Source organism: Trematomus bernacchii, unplaced genomic scaffold, assembly GCF_902827165.1.
Source record: "Trematomus bernacchii unplaced genomic scaffold, fTreBer1.1, whole genome shotgun sequence".
Taxonomy (NCBI): domain Eukaryota; kingdom Metazoa; phylum Chordata; class Actinopteri; order Perciformes; family Nototheniidae; genus Trematomus; species Trematomus bernacchii.
The window spans coordinates 877,056-899,008 of record NW_022987709.1 but is presented as its reverse complement, the minus strand read 5'-3'; the positions used below and the strand labels follow the sequence as shown (position 1 = coordinate 899,008).

Here is a 21,953-nt window from a genome sequence, read left to right as displayed (position 1 = left end):
TACAGGTCCTTCTTGGTCACTTTATTGAGCGGTCTGAAGTCTACGCAGAACCGAAAGTCCTCCTTCTTTTTCTTGGGAACCATGACTACTGGAGCGGCCCAGGGGCTGTTGGAGGGTTCGATGAGTCCAGCCCGTTGCATCTCCCCCAGTGCTTTATCTGCTGCAGCTTGTCTGGCCAGAGGGAGGCGTCGTGGTCTCATTCTAATGGGCTGTGCATCTCCAGTGTCGATGTTGTGTTCGATGAGATCTGTCCGGCCAACATCGGTCTCAGACAGTGAAAAACAGTCTTTGAATTCCAGCAAGAGCTGCAGCAGCAGGTTCTGCTCATTGGGAGTTAGTCCATCAGAGTTTCTCTGCCAGACCTCTGTCACTGCCGAAACTCTCTCATCTGCGACAGGTTCTGCAGCAATGACTGGGTGAAGGCAAGGGTCCAGGGTCGGCCGGGTGGGGGTTTGTGCAGGTGCCGTCATCTGGGGGTCGCAACAAGCAACGGCGTCGGTCACTGTCTCGGTTGTCTGTGTTATAATGGTGTGGGTCACACGACAGCCTGTCTGGAGTGGCCGCCTACACATCTGAACGACCTGTCCATCTGGAAAAGTGAGTGTACCCCTCTTTGTATCAATGACACAGTCTAATGCAGTGGTTCCCAACCTGGGGGGCGCGCCCCCCTTGGGGGGGCGCCAGGCCTCAGATGATTTGAGGCCAAATATCATATTTAGACTTTTTCTTTTTTTTTTACATTTCTTTTTTTACATATAATTATAACGCAATACATGATTGTCACTAAAAGCCTTGTCTCTACATTACAATAAAATATAAAAAATAATTGATTAATTAATTTGAATAAAAATTCAAGTTAGTAGCTATTATAGGCGCAACTTCCAACAGGAGTCATTTGGGGGGGGGCTCTTGGGAAAAATGTTTGGGATACCCTGGTCTAATGTCCCAAGAACATCCAGCCCCAGGATGCAATCTTCCAGGTTTGCGACCCACACTGGGCAGCGAACAGACTTCTTTCCCACCCCCATTGTCACAATTGTCTCTCCCACCATCGGATATCGTTCCCCGGTAACTGTCTGTAATTTCACTATGGTGGGGCAAATAGTTGTTTTATTTCTCACCGTTTCAGGCTTCACCAGGGTTGCTGAATAACCTGTGTCGACCAGCGCAAAACAGTCTGTTCCCGCAATAGTCACTGGGGCATACCAGCAGTCCTCAACCCAGGTTCGGCCCAGCCTGATGATTCGCTCCGGCTGGCCGTCAGCCTCTTCTGTTGGTTGTAACACTTCTGCTTGGTTAATGCGCTGCAACGTTTCCTCATTTGAAGAGGGACGGGACACATCATCAGGGGTCCGCATTGTCCCAGTTATGCAGACCCGGCCCCGTTTCCCTGGTTAGCTGTGCTGCGAGGGCAATCTCGAACCAGATGGCCAGGCTGTCCACACCCCCAGCAGATCCTCTGGCGGGGTCTCGGAGACTGCTCCTCTCTCAGCGTGGTGGCACGCACAAGCTGTGTCAATTTTTCCAACCAGGCCGGCTCTGCTGTATTCAGCTCAATACCGCATGCGGCGCTCACCTTCGGTGTGTGGTCATCCGCACTCCATGAAGCAGTACATAGCATCTCTCTCTCTGTGGCTAGCTCCAAAGCCTCCTGTAGAGACTTGGGGTGGGCGAGCAAAGTCTGTGTACGCAGGTCGGCTGGTAGTAGGCCCTGGAGGAAGTAGTCCCGGGCTAACTCACTCTGGAGAACAGCCCCTCAATGTTGTTGGCGAGCTCCCTCAGCGGCTCCCCAGGCCGACGCTTGCGGCTACACAGTTCAGAGCGGAGCAGGCTAGCTGCAGAGCATAGTCCAAAGCGCCTCTTTAAAGCTCCCACCAAAGCATCATAGTCACTCCTATCATCAGGGTTAAGTAGCAGCAGGCTGGTTAAAGCATCCCCAGTAAGGCACATTGCGAGCTGGAGGGCCTTTTCTTCAGCAGACCACCTGCCAGCATTTCAAATTGTGCCTGGAATGCTTCCCAGTTCGCTTTGCCATCATACCTGTGGGTTTTCATAGATGAGGGGAGGGCTTCTCTGTGCTGCTCAGTGTGTTGACTCGTGCCTGCCCTCTTTGTCTCTGTTTTCCCGCGCGTGGCGTCTCTATCAGGGGAGTAGCCGGAGCGGTCGAAGCCAACCTCAGCAGCCATTCTCATGGTCATTTCTCTCACCCGCTCTCTGTGGCTGTCCGTTCCCCGACCCTCAGCTGCGCCGAAGTGTTGCCGCTCGTCATCCGGAGTTGAACTTTGACTTCTGACACCAAATGTAGCGTCTCGCTACAGGAACACAGGGAGGCTTGGTTTGTCCTTTATCCGGGAGTTTATTATACAGATCACAGGTTACTGTTGGCCGTAACCACGCCAAAATAATCCACTAACCCTGTCGTATTCTCACTCTCCGTCACATATCCCGCTAGCTCTCCCCTAGCTTCCCGCGTCTCTCCCTCCAGGAACCTCCCTCTTCCAGCCCCAACCAACCAGACAACACTCTCCCACCCAAACCCACAGCTACAGGTCACGATAACCGTCCATCAAAACAGTGGCACGTTCACTGACACTCTGTAAAATGCAAACAAACTCTGAACAACAAACACATCAAACATCAACATTATAACCAGTCCGTTACAGTATGATAAAAAACAATAAAGAATCTCAGTGTAAAAATGTACAAGTTTTAATTGCTTAGTATTGCTGATTAGTTAACGACTTTATGTACATTAAGAACTGAGACCTTCCCGACATTTCTCAGTTGCCTATGACATCATGTGGACAGATTTCTATGTAAAGGACTCGATTACTTAAAATATCCAAAGAAAGTGGCTTTTATTCACATTCATGAGGGTCTTGTCTCTCTTCAGCTACAGAGCCAACAATATGTAGCTAACAGCAAAATACTGAATACTATCTCACCCATCCAGACACCTAGGGCCTATCATTTTGCGAACTACTTTATCAGCTATAGCTAGCTGGCTAACCCTAGCTTGTCTCCCCGCTAACGCGATTGCTAGTTAACTACTTTCCGAGTGGATATGTAAGTTTGCTAGTTTGACTTGACAACAGCTAATGAGATACATGATACTAACTTATTTTATATGACAGTGTTAGTTTTAGCCAACAATACGTAAATGATGTAACGGTGACAGCCTGTAACAAACTGTAATAACACTGCAATGACACTATTTAGGAGTTTTAGGTCCTCAGCGATCGTGTACGGCTTTTTGGCTTTAGCGATGAGAAGAGACACCGCATACGATGCCTCAGTGCTTTGGCTGATGCTGTGGAGGCTTTTCGCATAATCTCTTGCGAGGATCTGTACTCAGCAAGTTTTCTCTTGAAAAACTCCGGTGGCTTACCAACATGACACAGGTGTTTGGTGCTGAGATGTCTCTGGAGGTGCGCTGGTTTCATCGAGCTGTTGACTAGTTTCTCCCCACAGAAAAAACACAATGCCTGGGGTGGGTTGCCGTTTGTTGACGTGAATCCCATCAAAGCATACGCCTCCTGATATTGACGGCATTTTGTTGGCTCAATTTTGGCTTTCTTTTTTTCTCCGTTGTCCACGTTCCCTGCTGTAGTGCTGCTACGTTTTTAACCACGATTCCATTTCAATGTCTATTTGTTATAATCTAATATTGCAACTGGCTTCCCGCTCGGCGTGGTTCCGGGCTAGAGCCTGATTTAGCTCTGGTTCTTCCGGTTTCCACCGCAGCGGAGCCGGCTTTCAATACCGAAACCCGGTTCTTAGCTGTCCCCACTTGGCTGCCCGGCAATAACCAATACTTCACGCTTACGTCGGAGGGGGGCGAAATTAACCTGAGCAATAACAGTTAATGGCGAGTACGGCAAGTTGTAACAAGCAGTAGTGCTGAGCTAAGTGACTAGAAAAACAGAGAACAACCAGTTAAGCACCAGAAAAGCACAAGAACGGATATTGAACCCTTGGTGGTTCTAGGAATATTTTATATAAAATTGTGTTTTCTATTTAACTTATTGTACTATGATTATTTTTGTAATCATGCATGGTATTCTTTCAATTAACCTTTTTTTTTTTTTTTAATCTCACGTACCCCCTGCAGTACCCCAACGTACCCCCAGGGGTCCGTTTACCCCCATTTGAGAATCACTGCTTTAAGGATAGGTGCACATTTTTTTAAATGTCGTCAGTTGCCCATATGTTCATTCAAACAGGTTTTCCTTGCTGTAATCATTTCACCTGATAATACTGGCCATTAGAACATCCCTTTATAATGGATTTCAATGTGAAGGACATAATCTACTGTCTCCTTTCCTGTTCTGTTCCAAAGGTACAAGAGAGAACGAGTCACAATGTGTCATTGTTCATTGGACGAGTGGTTACATCATTCTTAAAATAATAATCTTATTAGTGTTGAACAATTCATTTTGTAGTTGGTTGGCTTTCTGCCATGTTTAAGACTCTTTATATAAGGATTTCTGAAATGTCAAAGGAGTAAATAAATTTCGCATTAGATGCCTCTGTAAATTGTAGGTTGCCTTATTGAAACACAAATTGGATATATTTACACTAATGCAGAAGCTTGAGAGGAGCCAAGACAGCTTGATGTCTCTCTTTAGTTACTGAAGAAAACTACTGCTGAATCTGCCTCAGCTGCTGCAAGAATCTCCTTTTGACTTTAGAAAAAAACACATGCGTGATTGAATCAAATCACTTGTTTTCAGTCATCCCAAAAACATCCTACGCTGTGTGTGTTTACAATTCACAAGAGTGGAAACCATATGAGATGCTCTCAGTAACTGACAGATTTTTGTAATTATTTTGCATTTATATTTAAATGCTACCTTGTCAAGAATATCATGTTAAAATTGTGTTTTATTAGAGATAAAGCGTGTCAGCAGGTGGAGCTGTGACAGCAGCAGGTGGAGAGGGGGGGTTAGCAGAGCGGGGCAGCAGGCTGATGGCCTGACACCTATCAGAGTTTAAATGAGCAAACCTATCATCCAGCAGACAAACTGGCAGGCACCTCTCTGAGCAGCCCTCTCTGAGCAGCCCCCTCTGAGCAGCCCTCTCTGAGCAGCCCTCTCTGAGCAGCCCTCTCTGAGCAGCCCTCTCTGAGCAGCCCTCTCTGAGCAGCCCCCCCTTCATTCATTTGTTAGCCACCAGTGCTGTGACACAGTTGGCATTAGTGTCATGCTAAAGACACATTTAATTGGACAGGTAGCTGACACCTATTTGAAAAGCTGCCGGTTTACTTCTGGAACTCCGTTCATTAAGAAGACAGCAGTTAATGATACGATCACACCAACAATAAAATGAAAACACATTTCTTCCGATCTTAGCAGGTCCACACATTAGTATTGAAATAACTTTCATGAAAGGGAATATTTTTTATGATAGGCAAATGGGTCAAAGGATACTCCCTTCTTTGCTTGATTCCTGCATACTTTCCATTCCCGGGAGAGCAGCTGCCACGCGCCGAAACAGCTGGGGGAGAGAAACAGAAACAGGACACTTCGACGTTTGACTAAACCTGTGATACATTACATTACAAATAATAAGGCAAACAATACAACTCTCCCCTGCTCATTTCATCTAGAGAGAAAATAATAGAATAATGACGATAGAAGATAACTTTTTCTAATTTCAAGGCAGCCATTTACTACTTATCTATCGGTTAGGATAAAAACTTGTATAATAAGATATTTAAATACTTGCTTCAGATTAAATACACTTTTTGAATACATTTGGTATCTTTAGATAGTAAGACTGCTAACCTGAAAAGAACGAGTGTCTAGTAATGTTCACTATTATGGAAATTAAGACAACAATGTTTAAACTAGTGCAATTTCACCTCACATGGTCAAGTGACCATCTTGTAAAATGTTTTCAACTTGTTTGAAATTTTAAATCCCATGACAATTTTATTTGAGTATTCATTAGAATGGAGAAATAGCAGCTTAATAACAGCAAAGAGGTCAGACAACTGTTTCCATTCAAAGATTCGGACTACTCTGTCCCTGCCCTGTTTCATATGTATCCTCTGTAAGTAGATTACATTATGGACGAACTGTGGCTTAACCTTCTGTGTTTTTACTGTTTTGGGAGGTAATGCTGAAGTATGTGTAAATAATATGGATCCAATAAACACTACATAAAAGGGAGAATTCATTTAAAAATAATACCACATTTCTGAATGTATCTAGTGTGGCTAACCACAACAAAATAGTCATGTTTGTATTATAGTTGGCAACTGACAATAAGTAATCTTATTACATAACCTATCAGTTCTCATGAGAGATTGTGAGATTGATGTTCAAGAACTGAGATTTGCTGACACAACATCTTAGTGGATAGTGATGACTCAGCCAAACAGTGCTGTGACTGCAGCCTCCTGAGCTGTGACCTTTCCCACCCCTGTGTTCCATCCTGGCAGTCTGCTGTGAGTCCACAGTCTGAGGAGGAGAATCACTTCCTCTGTCTGTGTGCCACACCATCACTGACAGACACAATACTGCTTCCCTTCAGCTCACTTATTCAATTAACAAACAGTTGTTGTTTCTGACAACAAACATCTGTTTGGAGACAGATCACTGTTGTTGAAGCAATCTGTGCTTGCAAATCTTTGCATCTTAAATGTAACTCAAAGGAAGGAATGCATGCAGCCTTTGTAAGAGGCATGCAGTAGAAGCAAATACTTACACAGGAAGAAATACTGCTAAACTTCTGTCAGTAAAAACAAGGGACCTTAAAAGGTATCATGGGGAGATTTGGACCACTGAAATTGATATGGAGCAATGCTTTGATGAATGCGTTTCATGTGTATCCTGTGTATTTACACAGAGTTGCACACAATGAGCAATTTCTTACAAAATACACATTTAAGCAGCACGTGTCTATGTGCATAAAGGAAACCCTGAGAGAAAACATCAACAATTAGCAAATCTGGAAATAAACTTAACAGAAAAAGTAAAGACATTTGTGTTGGTAGATTATTTCTTTGTTGTATCAATGCTTCTTGGCAATACATCTTATACCGTTGGAAAGCCTGTTTTCTTACCTTTCAAATGGTGCCACATTTGTGAGGAACAAGCATTTGTGGGATGAGCAGCAGAGCTGAGTATGTGGGGTGCGCCCATGAAAAATGTGACAAATCTCCTCCGTCAATGCCAAACAGCTTTTTTACCTCCTGACTCTCTTTTGGTTGGGTTTGGTGGATTGGATGATTGAAGTCTGATGAAAACAACCAAACACAGCCACAACAGCCTCTTCTCCTCATGCTGGTCACCAGCCTGCTCACACACTGCTGTGGGATGGCCTCCCATTCTTCAACCAGCATGTGTCCCAGGTCAGCCAACGTGGTTGTGTTGGTCACTCTGACAGCAGCCCAAGCTGATCCCACGATGGGGTTGAGGTCAGGACTGCAGCCATTCCATCCTCTCCACTCCCAAACTCTGGAGGAAGTCTCTGATATCCCCGCTCTGTGGGGAGAGCGTTGTAATCCGAGTTTGGTCTCAGACTGTTGAGATATGGGACTGCCACTGGTTGCAGAATTTCATCTCAATATCTCTCTGCATTCAGATTGCCTCCAATCATGAGAAGCCTGGTTCTTCCAGTGAGGGAGATGAAGCCCCACCCCATCACACTGCCTCCACTAAAACATGTTACTCTATCGGTGCAGCAATCAGCAAAGCGTTCTCTGCGTCTTCTCCACACTGTGACCCTACAATCCATGTGCCGTAGGCAGAATCTGGTCTCATCGCTGAACATAATGTTGCTCCACATGTTGAGGTTCCAGTGCAAGTGGGCCTGACGGTGAAGGGCAGTCATGGCAGGCTCCTGGCGGCCGTACGAGACCGGAGAATGGCTGCTGTTTGGCATTGGCAGAGGAGATTTGTCATATTTTTCATGGGCGAACCTCACATACTCAGCTCTGCTGCTCATCCCACAAATGCATGTTCTTCATGAATGTGACACCATTTGAAAGGTAAGAAAACAGGCTTTCTAACGGTATAAGATTCATGGCCAAGAAGCATTGATACAACAAAGTAATAATCTACCAAACACACATTTTATTACTTTTTGTGTTAACTTTATTTCAGAAATGTCACAGTTTGCTGATTTGTAAGAGTTGGTGTATTGATAAAAGAAAAATGTGACAAAGTGCAATAGAAACAGAACTAGAAAATAAATGAGGATGCATGTAAAAGCTGATCGATGTTTGTCCTAACTCACCTGTTTGACGTTGTAACCCGTCTTGGCGCTGGTCTCTATGAACATGACGCTCAGCTCTTTAGCCCTCTGTTCACCTTCCTCAATTGTGATTTGCCTGTAAAAAGAGGGGAATCCTCATCAGAACACTGCAGAATATGCCATTAGAATAAACAATAATATGTTTAAATACTGTGGGCACAAACATAGAGGCTGCTTTTCTCATACCAACATTTAACAGAGACAAATTGACCCTCCATGAAAACAGCCACTCTGCAGCTGAAGCTCCTGTAATTATTCTAGGCCGGTGAGGATCCACCAGACTTAATTAGCTCTTAGTGACTGAGAATGATTAATTAGATCGTCCTGTGAGAAATTAATAACAAGCCATTTGCATTACATTATAATGAATCTGGCAGTAATTGTTGGCTGTGAAACGGAGACTGTGTCAGGTGTCCGTTAACCAACACAGAAATCAGTGCTGCTGACTCGGCAGCATGCAGAGCAGCAGCTACAGCCCCACCACTGCTCTGCCAGGAAACCACGACCAAGTCTTAGCAGTGTACTTACCTTTTCTTTCCTATCTTTGTCAGATAGGAAAATGAGTTCTTGCAGTGAGAACAGAAACAATGCACTGGATATGTATTTACATAAGAACACACCTCTCAGAGTTGTACCACTGCTGCTGGTGTGGTTATTTCTGGATGCACGAGTCCGAGTTCAAATGTAAACAACACCGAGCTTATAGATCATCAGACAGGCAGTGGCAAGAAAGTTTCATAATGGATGCACAATATGAGGCGTGTGGCAATATTCATGCAGCCAATACTTGATAACACCTTCTCAACAGTAAATAATGGAGCGGTACCATTATTACCCATGGTCATTATAAACTCAAGCATTACACAAAACATCTATTCAATCTTTGCTCCCCTTTAATTGACTTGTAATGTAACCTCTCATTCTACTAGATTTTATCAAAAGTCATCTTTATCCTTCAACTTCTACCAACTATTACCGTGTCTGTAGTGAGCCTGGTGTGGGGGCCTAGGCATGGAATGTTGGTCTATGTACTCAAAATGTCCACACATTTTAATGACAATCAAAAGTAAATATGTAGGAAAGTAAATAAACAATTAATGATTTTATACGCATGTCATGTTAAATACAGACGAAGAACATTAAAACATAAATACCAATTTGTGTCACATTTGATCAATTAATTAAAGCCTGCATTTATATTTAATATATATTTTTCTGATCTTTTCTGCCTCCAAGCAGCCGCCAACCATGCATCTCTGGAGAGGTCCTCAGAGGTGGACTTTAGCCTACTTAGAGGCGCTGCTCTCGTTGTCGTGTTATGCAGGATGTGCCAGCCATGCTTTTGGGCTTTCCTGGCCAGGGCGAGGGTGGCAGCCTCCCGTCGGAGGCCGGCCGGAGCTATTCCCGCGAGGACTGGCAAGAGGGACACAGGGGTAGGCTTCAAGCTTCCAGTTATAATCCTGAGGGCGTTGTTGATGACCACGTCAACCTTACTTGCGTGAGGGCTCCTGCTCCAGGCTGGGGCGCAGTATTCCGCTGCAGAGAAGACCAGGGCTTGGGTCGATAATCGCAGCGTCTTAGCGCAGGCTCCCCAGGTTGTTCCAGCGAGGCGGCGGATCAGCGCGACCCTTGATGTTACCTTGGCCTTGACTTCTTCAAGGTGTTGTTTGAAGGACAGTGTCCGATCCAGACGCACACCGAGGTACTTCGGGGCTTGCTGGACCTCCAGACGTTTATTGTTGACACGCACCTCAAGTTCCCTCCTAGCTTTTCTGGTGCTAAGATGGTATGCCGCTGCTACTGTCTTTCCGATGTTGAGCTGTAGACGCCACCTTTTGAAAGTATGCTACCAGGGTGCCCATGTCGTCGTTAAGGCCATCTTCCATTGCCTTCCATGTTGGTCGTCTCAGCATGATGGCTAGATCGTCTGCATAGCCGTACTTTCTGTATGTTGTGTCAGGTAGGTCATGTACATAAATGTTGAACAGCATCGGCGAGAGAACCGACCCCTGCGGAACACCGTTCCTCAGTCTTCTGAGCCTGCTGCGTTGGCCATTGCTGGTCTGGAGGACAAAGCTGCGGTTGGTAAGCGTCTCCATGATGAACTTAACCATATGCCGGTCTGGTATTGTCCTCAACAGCTTCAGGTGGAGTCCACGGTGCCAGACAGTGTCATATGCGGCAGTCAGGTCCAGGTACACTACCCCAGCTTTCTCATTGTCCTGGAAGCTGTCTTCGATGTCCTGAGAGAGTAGCGTTACCTGGTCTACTGTTGACCTTCCACGTCGAAAACCAGCTTGTTCCCGTGGAAGCTGTGAGTCCACCACTGGCTCGATGCGGCTATGGATCATCCTCTCCAAAATCTTGATTGGGACACAGAGCAGCAAGATGGGTCTGTATGACTTGGGGTCTTCCGCAGGTTTATTTGGCTTCGGCGCGGCGCCAGGTCTTTGGGAGCTTTGACCTCCGGTAACACGACGAGAAGAATGCACAGAGCCAGCCAGATGTTGTTGTGCTCTGGTGGGTGACGAACTCAATAAGGAAGTTATCGGATGTGCAGTGTGTCTCCTGCAGGAGCACAGCCGCTGCCCCGTTGGAATCAGCCAGGTGACGCACGACTTCGAGTTTGGCGGTGGTTAGGCCCTCGACATTGAGTTGAAGCACTGCCAGGCCTCGGTTATCGACGGTCGGGATGACTGCCCGTCCGCCGTTCCTAGGCCTACCAGCTCGACGTTTGGTTGGCGACATTCGTTTCGCAAGTTGGTCTTGCACCATTTCTTGCTACTCACAGAGGAGGCCACGTGAAGGCTGTCGTCTTCTCCTCTCCTTTACAAACCTGAAGAACAGGAAGTGGTCTGACTCTATGGTAAAGGACATGCTAAAACACTCACCATGCTACCACATCACCACCATGTTATCCAAATTCTGTCTTAAAGTGACATTAAGAGCCAGACCAGAGAGTAGATGGTCAGCTGTTCTTAAGGACTACGAAAAAGGATGTCCTTAAGAACCAGAGAACAGGAGAGTATAGATTACTGGACCACATGAATCCTCTCAGAGATATGCTACTGACAGCTGATGAGCACTCTTCATCCAATCCAATCTAACTTTATTTATATAGCACATTTAAACAAAGTGCTTCATGGAACAAAGTGCTTCATGGATAATATGAGCCGGTCAACGTGTCTGGGGAGATTTGAATGTCCCAGACAATATAGCTTATAGCATATTGTTAAGAAGACCTCATTAGGGAATGTAGAATCATGTTTTATGAACATGTAGACTATTTTAAATAAACAGCTCCAATCAATATAATTGTGATATATGCAGAATAAATAAATAATAATAAATGAATATTACAAAAGCCTACGCTGTAACTATTAACACAAAAGAAAAATCCCTCAGCTTTAGGCTTACATATTATCATATAAAATAAAAATAAAAATATATATATTTGCAAACCATCTAAAATACATGTAGTCCTTTATTGCTCATAATATGCTGTGCCAACTTGAAATCAAGTGTCTCTCTCTGCCAGCACCCTGGAGAGGGGGATCTTGCAGGATATTGAGAAATTGAAGCCTCTATAACCCCCGGACTCTAACAGATTTACCGTTGGAAACAATAGCCTGTGTTTTTCTGACAAAAAACGAATTGCAAGTGTAACAGTAGTGCTGACTGCACTACTCTGGTTTACACTTGCAATTCGTTTTTGGACAGATATCCGTATGTCTCCGTCTCCCCTCCAGACAAACAAAGAAGAGATAAATCTCACTCAATCGTCCCTACAGTAGCAACAATAGCAACAATTTATTCATCAGGTAATACACAAACACTATTCCTAAATAATCAGTGTATCCACAAATGTTGTGGAATAACCGATACGATTTAAGTAGTTCAGCTCATTTTCCATACTTCTTGAAGGACTGTGCCATTTATATTGTTGGGCGCTTGGGAAATGTATAAGGAACTTTGCATGAGGAAAATGTGTTAAAAAAAAAATCTGAAAATAGGGTGCACAAATAATTGTTCACTTTGAGGCTTATTTGCACAAGAGAACATGTACAATCTCGAGGACTGTTCACACTTTTTGGGTGTATTTCTGGTAACCCAAGTAGTGCAATTTGGACTGCAACACATTTAATATTAGTACAAATTGAATAGCAATGGTTATTCCGTAAGCAGCGTAGCATAGTTACTGCACAAGTTGACAAAAAAGTATTGGAAACATACTGTATGTACGTATATATGTATGGATTATTTGCGGGGGAGCTTAATGCAGTAGTTGTTTTTTTAAATCAGAAAAAAGTGTCCCCATCACTTCTTCTAACAAAGTTTTTTTAGTAAAGCTGTTTAATGCATTGTGTCCCACGCACACAATTTGTCATAGGTTAAATTCTCCTTTTATTTCCCACTACTGTATATTACTGCTTTATGTCATCTAATTTCATCCTTTTATAAAAAGAATACCCTACAGAAATTAATTTCCTTTTCCGATCTATGGGACATCGTGTTTCATCAGCATTTTCTCTCGTACATACATATCTCACCAGGGGCTAAGTCTGTGAGTAATTACCACAAGTAATGTTCTCCTTTCAAAGTCATAAGAGCAGCTGAGAAGCTTAATGTTCCACGTTAATTACTATGACAACACTAAGCACAACCAGTTATGCTAACGAGTTATTCATTTAGTTATTTCATATATAATGTAGCAAACATTCATTTATTTTACCCATATTGATATAATGTGGTGTTAATATTAAGTTAATATGGTAAAGTATTAAGGAGTTATGTTCTCTTGATAATCAGTGTGTCTTTTAACAGAGTTATTAAGCGAGCTGCTCTGAGGTCAGATGAACGTCTGACGGGTTCATCAGGTTCTGTTCTCCAGGTACTGTGCTCCACTCAATGTTCCTAGACTGACACTTTGTACATCATGGTGGCCATACAAAGAAATGCTGACTTTAAAGAAAGGATATGATGCAAAAGTGGATGGATTACTACAAGGGCCAGGGGTTCCAAAGTGTCAGGCCCCCCCCTCCCCCGGCCGTCATCTACAAAATGTCACTCAAACGGCCCAAAACAACCAAGGAAACTTAAAACAATCACATACAAACACTAAAGGACTACAAAGAGAGACAAAGCAACCACAAAGTGACAACAATACTGTACTGAAAAAACTGAAACTGACTTTAATAATGTATTATGTCAACAAATTTCACATATGTGAAATGTATTAGGTTAGTTGAAAGCAAGAATTGATAGTTTAAATAACTAGTGCTTTCAACTAACCTAATAAAGTTTTGTGTAATCTGTTGACATAATACATTTAATTAAAGTCAGGGTTACAGTTCGTTCAGTGAACAAAGGGATGTCACAAGAACTGATATCTTGGTACTAAGCTGATGCAAAAATTCTGTTTCTTGCTAAGAGTACCTCACGCAGACTAAAATAGGTACCACAGATGGAGATGCAGTAAACTCACTATCGTCACATCCAGGGGAAGAACCCTGTTTTTCCATTTTAAAGTTACATTATATATTACAGCATGGTGAAAACATGGGGCTGGTTTACATTAGCTTTTAGCTGCCACTGGAGCGGGGTAACAAAGATCTAATGTGATGTTGAATTGTTTTAGAACAGGGGTGGGGAACCTTTTTCCTCTCAAGGGCCATTTCAATTTTTTTAACATCCTCCGAGGGCCGTACAAATGATTGACCTCTGCTTAAAAATACTAAAATCACAGCCCATTCATTTCACCTTTCTTTCATGCTGTGCAAAGAAAAAGCAACCTCTTAATCCAGATATCTTACCATGACTCACACATGCATTCATGTGCACGGTTGTGGCATGACCACCAGAACAGAAAGATATGGACACAAGATGTGTGCAAATGTATTTAGTTTCCTATCCATGTGGACATGATTTAAGTGGGGGGGGGGGGCTAACCTCCTCTAGGGGCGTCCGGGGGGCATGCTCCCCCGCGAAGATATGTTTTTAAATGTTGAAGTTAAAAGCATCAATCTGGTGCACTGTGAGAGCAACATGAAGAGATCTATGGATACATCTCTCAACACCCATATGAAACAGAACTGTAAACAGATTTTATTTTTCTTTATGGATATTTTACAAATCATTCCCCTTTTAAACTGTATTCTTGTTTATTAATAACAACTTTTTTTTACTCTCATATAGTATTTTATACCCGTTTACTTTATTCTCTTGTTTTTTTATAACTATAATGATCATATAAAGATGTGCCTTTACCTCACTGGTTGTAGAAAAAGCTTCTTATATTCGTTAGCATAGCTAGCTAACCAGATGCTAATAACAACAAAGTTATATCTCTCACAGGCTCCGCCCTCTACTGGACTCTATGGGTACTACCTTATCCTGCGTGCATTCTCCCACTGAGACTTCTATAGACGTAGCCGGCCTAGGGCGGGCCTACCTGAATGCGCGCGCATCACACCGTATAAAAGGAGGCCTCGCCTCCTGACTATCATCCTTTTCTCTTCAGCAGCGGAAGTGATTCCACGAGCTTCGAGACGATTGAGAAAGAGAGAGTAAAGTGAGAGTATGGAGTCAGTGCTTGACCTTAGGACCTGCCCGAAATGCCCGAATCTAATTACCCTTCTGCTTCACGTGCTTGGGGCCTGACCACGCGGTGGGTAATATGGGCCCGACGCCGACATGCCCAGACTGCCAGATGATCCCGCGGCTCACACGAGAGCATCGTGGGCAGCACTTCCTGGCGAGGGCTACCCCGCAGAAGGAGTCGGAGGATCTGGAGCTCGACGTCGTGGACGTGGGCGATTCGGGGAGCGAGGTGATGTCGTCCCGGTTCTCCCTTCCATGGGACCAGGCGGGCTTGGTTCCGATGGAGGACGAGGAGGACGCCTCGCTGACCGGAGGTCCAACTCTCAGGTCTGCGCGGATCGATTTCCCGGCGGTGATGACTCTGGCGGCGGAGCGTGTAGTCTTACTGCTCCCCCCACCGCTGCCACCGAGGCCTGTAAACTGCCTGAGATTAACGGCCCGGTGCGTCCGGCGCAGCCGACCTTCGTTTCGCCCCAGCTGCCAGAGGTATGGTGGTGTGTGGAGGCGACATGGCAGCAGCCATTAAAAACGAAGGCCCCGATAGCCGCCATGGCGGGTATCGTTAAGGTGGTGGATCGCTCGGACACGACATGTCCAGGTGTGCCCCCCCCTCGATGAGAGCCTCTCGGCCCATCTGCTTCCGCGGCTGGTTGGGCGGAGGGTAAACGTCCTCTGCCCCCGCTGCCCCGGGACCGAGACACCCTGTAATATCTGAATAAGTTGTTCAAGCTCGGTACGCAGATGGCAGCTGCGGCCAATAATCTTGGCGTGTTGGCGTCTTCCTGATCACCCCTCAGGCAGACGCCCCCGCCCTCCCGTCTCAGGACGAGAGCGATTATTCGGACCGCGCTGTTAGTCAGATGAATAATCTGATTTATGGCGCGGCCACCGCAGCAGGTCGGATGATTTCCCTGGCCACAGTGGCGTCTCGTCACGTGTGGCTAGGACTCACGGCCCTATCTAAGAAGGACCGAGAAGATCTCCTCGGAGCCCCCGTGTCCACGGAGGGGCTCTTTGGGTCGGTCTCCTCGGTCACCCAGCGCTTCAGCCGCCTAGAGGAGGAGAGAGTCCAGCTTAGCCGCATGCTACCGCTGGCTCCCCCTGGCTCCCCCTCAGGCCCCGCTACGTGCCCCCCCTCGCGTTTCCATGCAGGGGAGGGAGCGTAGTGCGACAGTGAAGCGGAGGGAGAGGCGCCGGCACGGGGGTCCCGTAGCTGCGGCGCCCTCCACCTCTACGGCCCATCCCTTGGCACCGGCATACCGGCAGTCACGGGGAAGGGCTGCCCGACCGAGGCAGGCTCCGCAACAGCAGAGAGCGCCCGGGTGGGGAGCTCCATCTTCGCGGAGTTGACTAGCGGGGGGAGGTAGCGCCTCGGTGGGGGGGGAGATTCTCTCTACCGGGGATGCAAGGGCGAATCCCTTGAGTCTGAGTGTCCTTTGTTTCCACAATACACTTGCACATGTTGATGACTGTACAAATTCCCCACTCGCCGCCCCAGCTATAGCTCCCGTTAGGGAGGAGGCTAGTGGGAGTGCGCAGGTGAGAGTGATAAACCGCAGGCAGCACTGTTATAGTGCGGTGCGGATACAGGGACATTATGGCCGACGTTTTTCTGTTAGAAAACACTCTATGCCTGAAGCTAAGACTCCAAATAATGCTGTTTACCGTAGTGATAGAGGCTGCATTATAGCAACGCCCGCACTTGTTAAAGGGCGCGTGGCGGCGCGTTCAGGGGCCTTAGTGAAACACACTACGCCTGTAAAAGCTCCGGTTAATGCTGTTTTCCATAGTGATGAAAATAGCATTATGATGGAGCGTGCGCTCACACGTGAGCGTGCGGCGGTGCGTTCAGGGTCCTCAATAGATAATCGGCCCTTTCTGTTTCGACCCCCCACGGGCAAATCTTCCCTTTACGGGGAGTTTTGCGGCAGGGCGGGTCATCAGAGAGTATCACAGCTTTATAGCTGCGGCCCCACAGCTGAGGGCTTGCCGATTAACACAATGTTATGGGGAATGGAAACTCAGCTGTGTACTGACAAGGTGGATGGACAGGACGCTGAAACGGGGCTATTCACTCCAGTTTTGCAGCGTCCCACCTCCTTTTATGGGCATGCGAGAGGTAAATCTGTCTTCCCAGGAGGAGATGGGTTTCCTCTCAGCAGAGATTCAGGCTCTGGTGCAGAAACAGGCTGTGTCTGTTGTGCAGCCTCAGCACAGAGAGAAGGGTCTTTATTCCATATATTTCCTGGTTCTCAAGAAAACAGGGGAATTCAGACCTATTCTAGATCTCCGGGGCCTGAATCGTCATATTTCCAGCAGGAAATTCCGCATGTTAACTGTGAAACAGTTACTAGGGCTTGTGCAGCCAGGCGATTGGTTCACCACCATCGACCTGAAAGACGCGTACTTTCATGTGGAAATTGCTCCAGAGCACAGAAAGTATCTGCGTTTTGCCTTTCAGGGAATAGCCTACGAATACAACAGGCTGCCGTTCGGTTATTCCCTATCCCCACGCACATTCAGCAAATGTGTGGCCACAGACAGGTGCGACAACAGCACCACAGTGGCTTATATCAACAGGCAGGGCGGAGTCCGCTCCGCCTCCTTGTTGACCACAGCGGAGGAGCTGTGGTTATGGGCCTCAGAGGTGGTGTTATCTCTGAGAGCCCTCCATGTCCCGGGACTGGAGAACAGAGGGGCCGACCTCATGTCGAGGGGCGGCCCCCTGCCAGGCGAGTGGGGGCTTCACCCGGAGGTGGTGAAGCAGATCTGGGCCCAGTTCGGGAGAGCGGAAGTGGACCTGTTCGCCAGCCGGCGCAACAGCCACTGTGCCCTGTGGTTCTCCATGGCCCTGAGCGACGACCCGCCCTTGGGGGTGGACGCGTTTGCACACGAGCCATGGCCAAGGAAGCTGCTATACGCCTTTCCACCGCTGCGTCTTATTCTCCCTCTCCTGGGGAGAGTGAGGCGAGAACGTCTGGCAGTCATTCTGGTGGCACCGGATCGCGTCAGGGCTCCGTGGTACTCAGAAATGACACAGATGAAGGTGGGCCAGCCCTGGGCGATCCCCCAGTTCTGGGGGGCGATGTCTCAAGAGGCAGGTGCAATCGGGGCGTTACCCACTCTGGGCCGTCCTCTTCAGGCTTGGCTCCTGAGAGGGACAGGCTGAGACAGGGTGGATTGTCTGACAGTGTTATTCAGTCTATCCAGGCAGCTAGAGCAGAATCCACTACAGCCTGTTACAGGCAAAGTGGCTGAGATTCCAGCGATGGTGTGAGGAGCAGAGAATAGAGCCCCTATCTTGTGAGCGAGGCTCTATTTTGTCCTTCTTACAGTTATTGGTGGACAGAGGGCTGGCGCATTCCACATTGAAGGTGTATGCAGCAGCCATCTCGTCCTGTCATGAGGGATTTGGTGGCAGGTCAGCCTTTAGTCATCCACTGATGTCGCGTTTTTACAGGGGGTTAGGAGACTGCGCCCTGTAGTGCACGTCTCCACCCCGCAGTGGGACCTGCCCCTAGTGCTCGAGGCTCTGGCCTCGGGACCATTTGAGCCTCTGGAGCTCTCCTCTCTGAAAGCACTGTCGTGGAAAACAGCTTTGCTTCTTGCCTTAACGTCAGCCAAAAGAGTGTCCGAGTTAACTGCTCTGTCGGTGCACCCGAGTTGTTTACTAATTCGGGGTGACCAGAGCGGCGTGACACTTAGACCGAACCCCTCCTTTGTGCCTGAAGACCTAAGGAGTGCGTTCAGGTCGAGGGCTATTCAGTTAGGGGGTTTTAGTCTCCCCCCCCATGGTGGGGCCAGGGAGGCTAAACTGCACCTCCTCTGCCCGGTGCATGCGCTAGCATGTTATGTGGAGCACACGGCTGCCCTTTGACACACCGAACAGCTGTTCGTGTGCTTCGGGGGCGGGGTGATCGGGAAAGCTCTGTCCAAGAAACGCCTGGCAGGCTGGCTCTGCGAGTGCATTGCACATGCCTACGGACAGGCAGGGAGAGCCTGCCCCACGGGGATTCGTGCGCACTCCACACGGGCTGTAGCTGTGTCAACAGCCTTATTCAACGGTGTGAGTGTGGAGGATATATGCACAGCGGCGTCTTGGTCGACGCCAGGCCCCTTTATAAGGTTTTATCTCTTGGACATGTCTGGCTCTTTCTCCTCGTCTGTGCTTGCTGGGGCAACACAGGATTTGTAGGGAGGGGGGGGTTGTGGGTCAGTTGGCATCTGACCCCCTCCCCGGACGTGATGCGCCTTCGCCTTTCCTGGGCCGGGATAGGAAAGGGACGCGCTGGCCTCTCGGCAGGAGGGGGGCAGCCCCCCCACATTTTTAGTCCTCTCACACTCTGCACGGGGTCAGTGCTTGGTCACAACCGGGTTAAAGGAGAAGGTGGGGCAGCAGCTGCTGACCAGAAAAGCCGGTCAGGGGCAGTAGGGTGGAATGGTGTTGGACGACAGTGCGCGTATACATCAGGGCTCCACCCACTGTACCCATAGAGTCCAGTAGAGGGCGGAGCCTGTGAGAGATATAACGGGGGTTACGTATTGTAACCCTAGTTATATAAGCACAGGCGGAGCCCTCTACTCAGGGCACTGTCTGTCCTATTCCGCTCGCTGAAGAGAGGTATAGGATGATAGTCAGGAGGCGAGGCCTCCTTTTATACGGTGTGATGCATGCGCATTCAGGTAGGCCCGCCCTAGGCCGGCTGCGTCTATAGAAGTCTCAGTGGGAGAATGCACGCAGGGTAAGGTAGTACCCATAGAGTCCAGTAGAGGGCTCCGCCTGTGCTTATATAACTAGGGTTACAACTCCTTATGGGTACTAAATGTTTGAAGTGCCGGAGCGGCGTTCTGGTGCTCTCCGTCAGAACTACACCCCTGTCATACCCCTTTCACACCAAGGCTTTTCCCGTTCTAGCTCCGTGCTAGAGCTTTTCTGGTTCGGAACCGGTTCTTCAGTTCAGCTCCCGCTCTGTTCACACCGCTCAGAGCCCGACTGGTGCTGCATCATTGCGTCATCGTTTGCGTCATGACGTAACCGTTTGCGTGCCTGGTTCGTAAAGCCAAACCGCGTGGAAACCCCTCACATCGACAACAACAACAATGACCGATTGTATTGAAGCGCTACTTGTTTTGGTTTTGCTCTGTCGAAACGAAATGGAAGAAATGGGACGACTTTACTACCAACTTTACAGTCGTTACATGCTACATTCAAAAGTTCTTTACAATCATCATCAACTTCAACGACGATTCCGTAGGAGAAAGAAGGTAAATATACGTCCTATTCGATGGCGTTAGAGCTAGCTGTTGTTAGCCTCTGCATGCGCCAAGCTCAAAATACCCAGCTTTGCAGCATTAATTACTATGGTATAACATTAAAACTGATGCCCCTGCCCTTGCCCCGCCTCTGACGTAAGCGTGACGTATGCGGTGCTTGCTTTCTAGACCGACAACTTTTTGGTGCTTGAAACAAACCGGATTCCGGAGCTTAGAGCCGGCTCCGCTGCGGTGTGAACACGAAAAAACTGTGCTTTTCAAGCTCCAGCTCCGAACCGGCCCTGGAACCGCATTGGTGTGAAAGGGGCATCAGACGAGACATATACCACGTGATGACACGTTAGGCTCGTGTTGTGTTTAAGGACCCTGACCTTGGCCAGGAAAAACAGGCACTCGCTTGTTTAATTTTTTTGTGGTCTAGATTTCTTAAATTATTTTCTTTTTTGCGTGTTTATAAATTACCTCGAGGGCCGTACCAAATGGTCTCACGGGCCGTATACGGCCCGGGGGCCGGAGGTTCCCCACCCCTGTTTTAGAGAATCTTGGAATTTTACTTGTATTGGAACGTTACATTTCTGGTTTTGGGACATGAACTGTTTTAAAACGCAGGTCCAGCTGTAACTACATACCTCTTATCGGACAGGTCTGTTTTATTGCCAACCAGCATAATGATGACATCACTTCCTCTCTCTGTTCTCACATCCTCGATCCATTTTGATGTCTGCTGGAATGAATTAACATCTGTTGGGAAAAATAAAACACAACGAGGAGTCAGATTAAAGATGCTGTTTGTACAATTCAGTAACATCAGCAAAACCATTAACATTTCATCTGGGTTTCAATATGAAATCTACTGGCACAAAAACATTCACACTTTGTTTAACATGGTTTTGCTGATTATTTATGCAAGAAGAAGATATAACCACATGTGGTGGATTGTATGAAACGTCTTACATATCATGATCACAAGTTAGAGCTGATAGTTGATACTAGATGTTTCACAGAGCACTTTGACCTTGCCACATCCGTAGTGTTTCAGGCTGGCTGACATGCAGTCTAAGGCTGCAGTCGAATTGTCAGTTTTGCTTAGGAACCTTCCTAACGGAGTAAAATGACCCGGAAGTACCTCAGTAGCCGCCATGATAAGAGCCGTTCGAATTCTAGATGATAGGAAAGGAGGTTTCAAACTTCCTTTATAACCTCCTTTAGCTTAGGAAACACTGGATCTTCCTTTACGAAAGAAAATGAGAAAATGCTGCCCCGCAATGCCTTGCGGCTGCAGCATTTAAGGCGAGGGGATATTCGGCCGTTCACGGAAACAACCGATTATGACAGAGAAATTATATCATGAAAGTTACGGTGCTTGTTAATAAGCATTTTAAAACATATGTGGTAAGTTGCCAAAGTGCTTTGTTTGGAATGTTCATCAGTATTATAATCAAAAAGAGAAATATGAACGTTAGTTTTTACTGAAATGATCAAATAAAGTCAACATTTCACAGTCTATACTGAGCTGTGTGGGGTTTGTTCAACTTTTAAAATATGTTTAATGGTGATATACACAGTGATAGATGGTAAGGACTATAGGAGGATAATAAATATATTTGTATTTATTTTAAGATCTTTTCATACAATCATACGTATTGGGATCATTTGTATTAATGAGGACCGGAGGGTGAGGGTGACAAGCATAAGTTTCACTTTCCTTTTTTGTTTCAATTGCAACTTTGGTCATGAAGAATTTATGTTTCTCTGTTTTCCACGTTCATAAATCATAAAACAACACCATCAGAGCATAGGGCAAAGTCTCTAGATGG

The 21,953-nt window shown here is 46.7% G+C and overlaps 1 protein-coding gene across 2 annotated transcripts in view; it reads right to left on the bottom strand.

Moving 5' to 3' along the window:
• Positions 1-21,953, bottom strand: part of rab6ba (RAB6B, member RAS oncogene family a) — a 126,627-nt gene that overhangs the window by 12,600 nt on the left and 92,074 nt on the right. For both annotated transcript variants that reach the window (XM_034140902.1, XM_034140901.1), the window contains exons 5-7: positions 20,766-20,877; positions 8,245-8,338; positions 5,430-5,496 (exon numbers count right to left, since the gene is read on the bottom strand). In XM_034140902.1, coding sequence (XP_033996793.1) covers positions 5,430-5,496; positions 8,245-8,338; positions 20,766-20,877 — 273 coding nt within the window. The remainder of the gene's footprint in view (positions 1-5,429; positions 5,497-8,244; positions 8,339-20,765; positions 20,878-21,953) is intronic.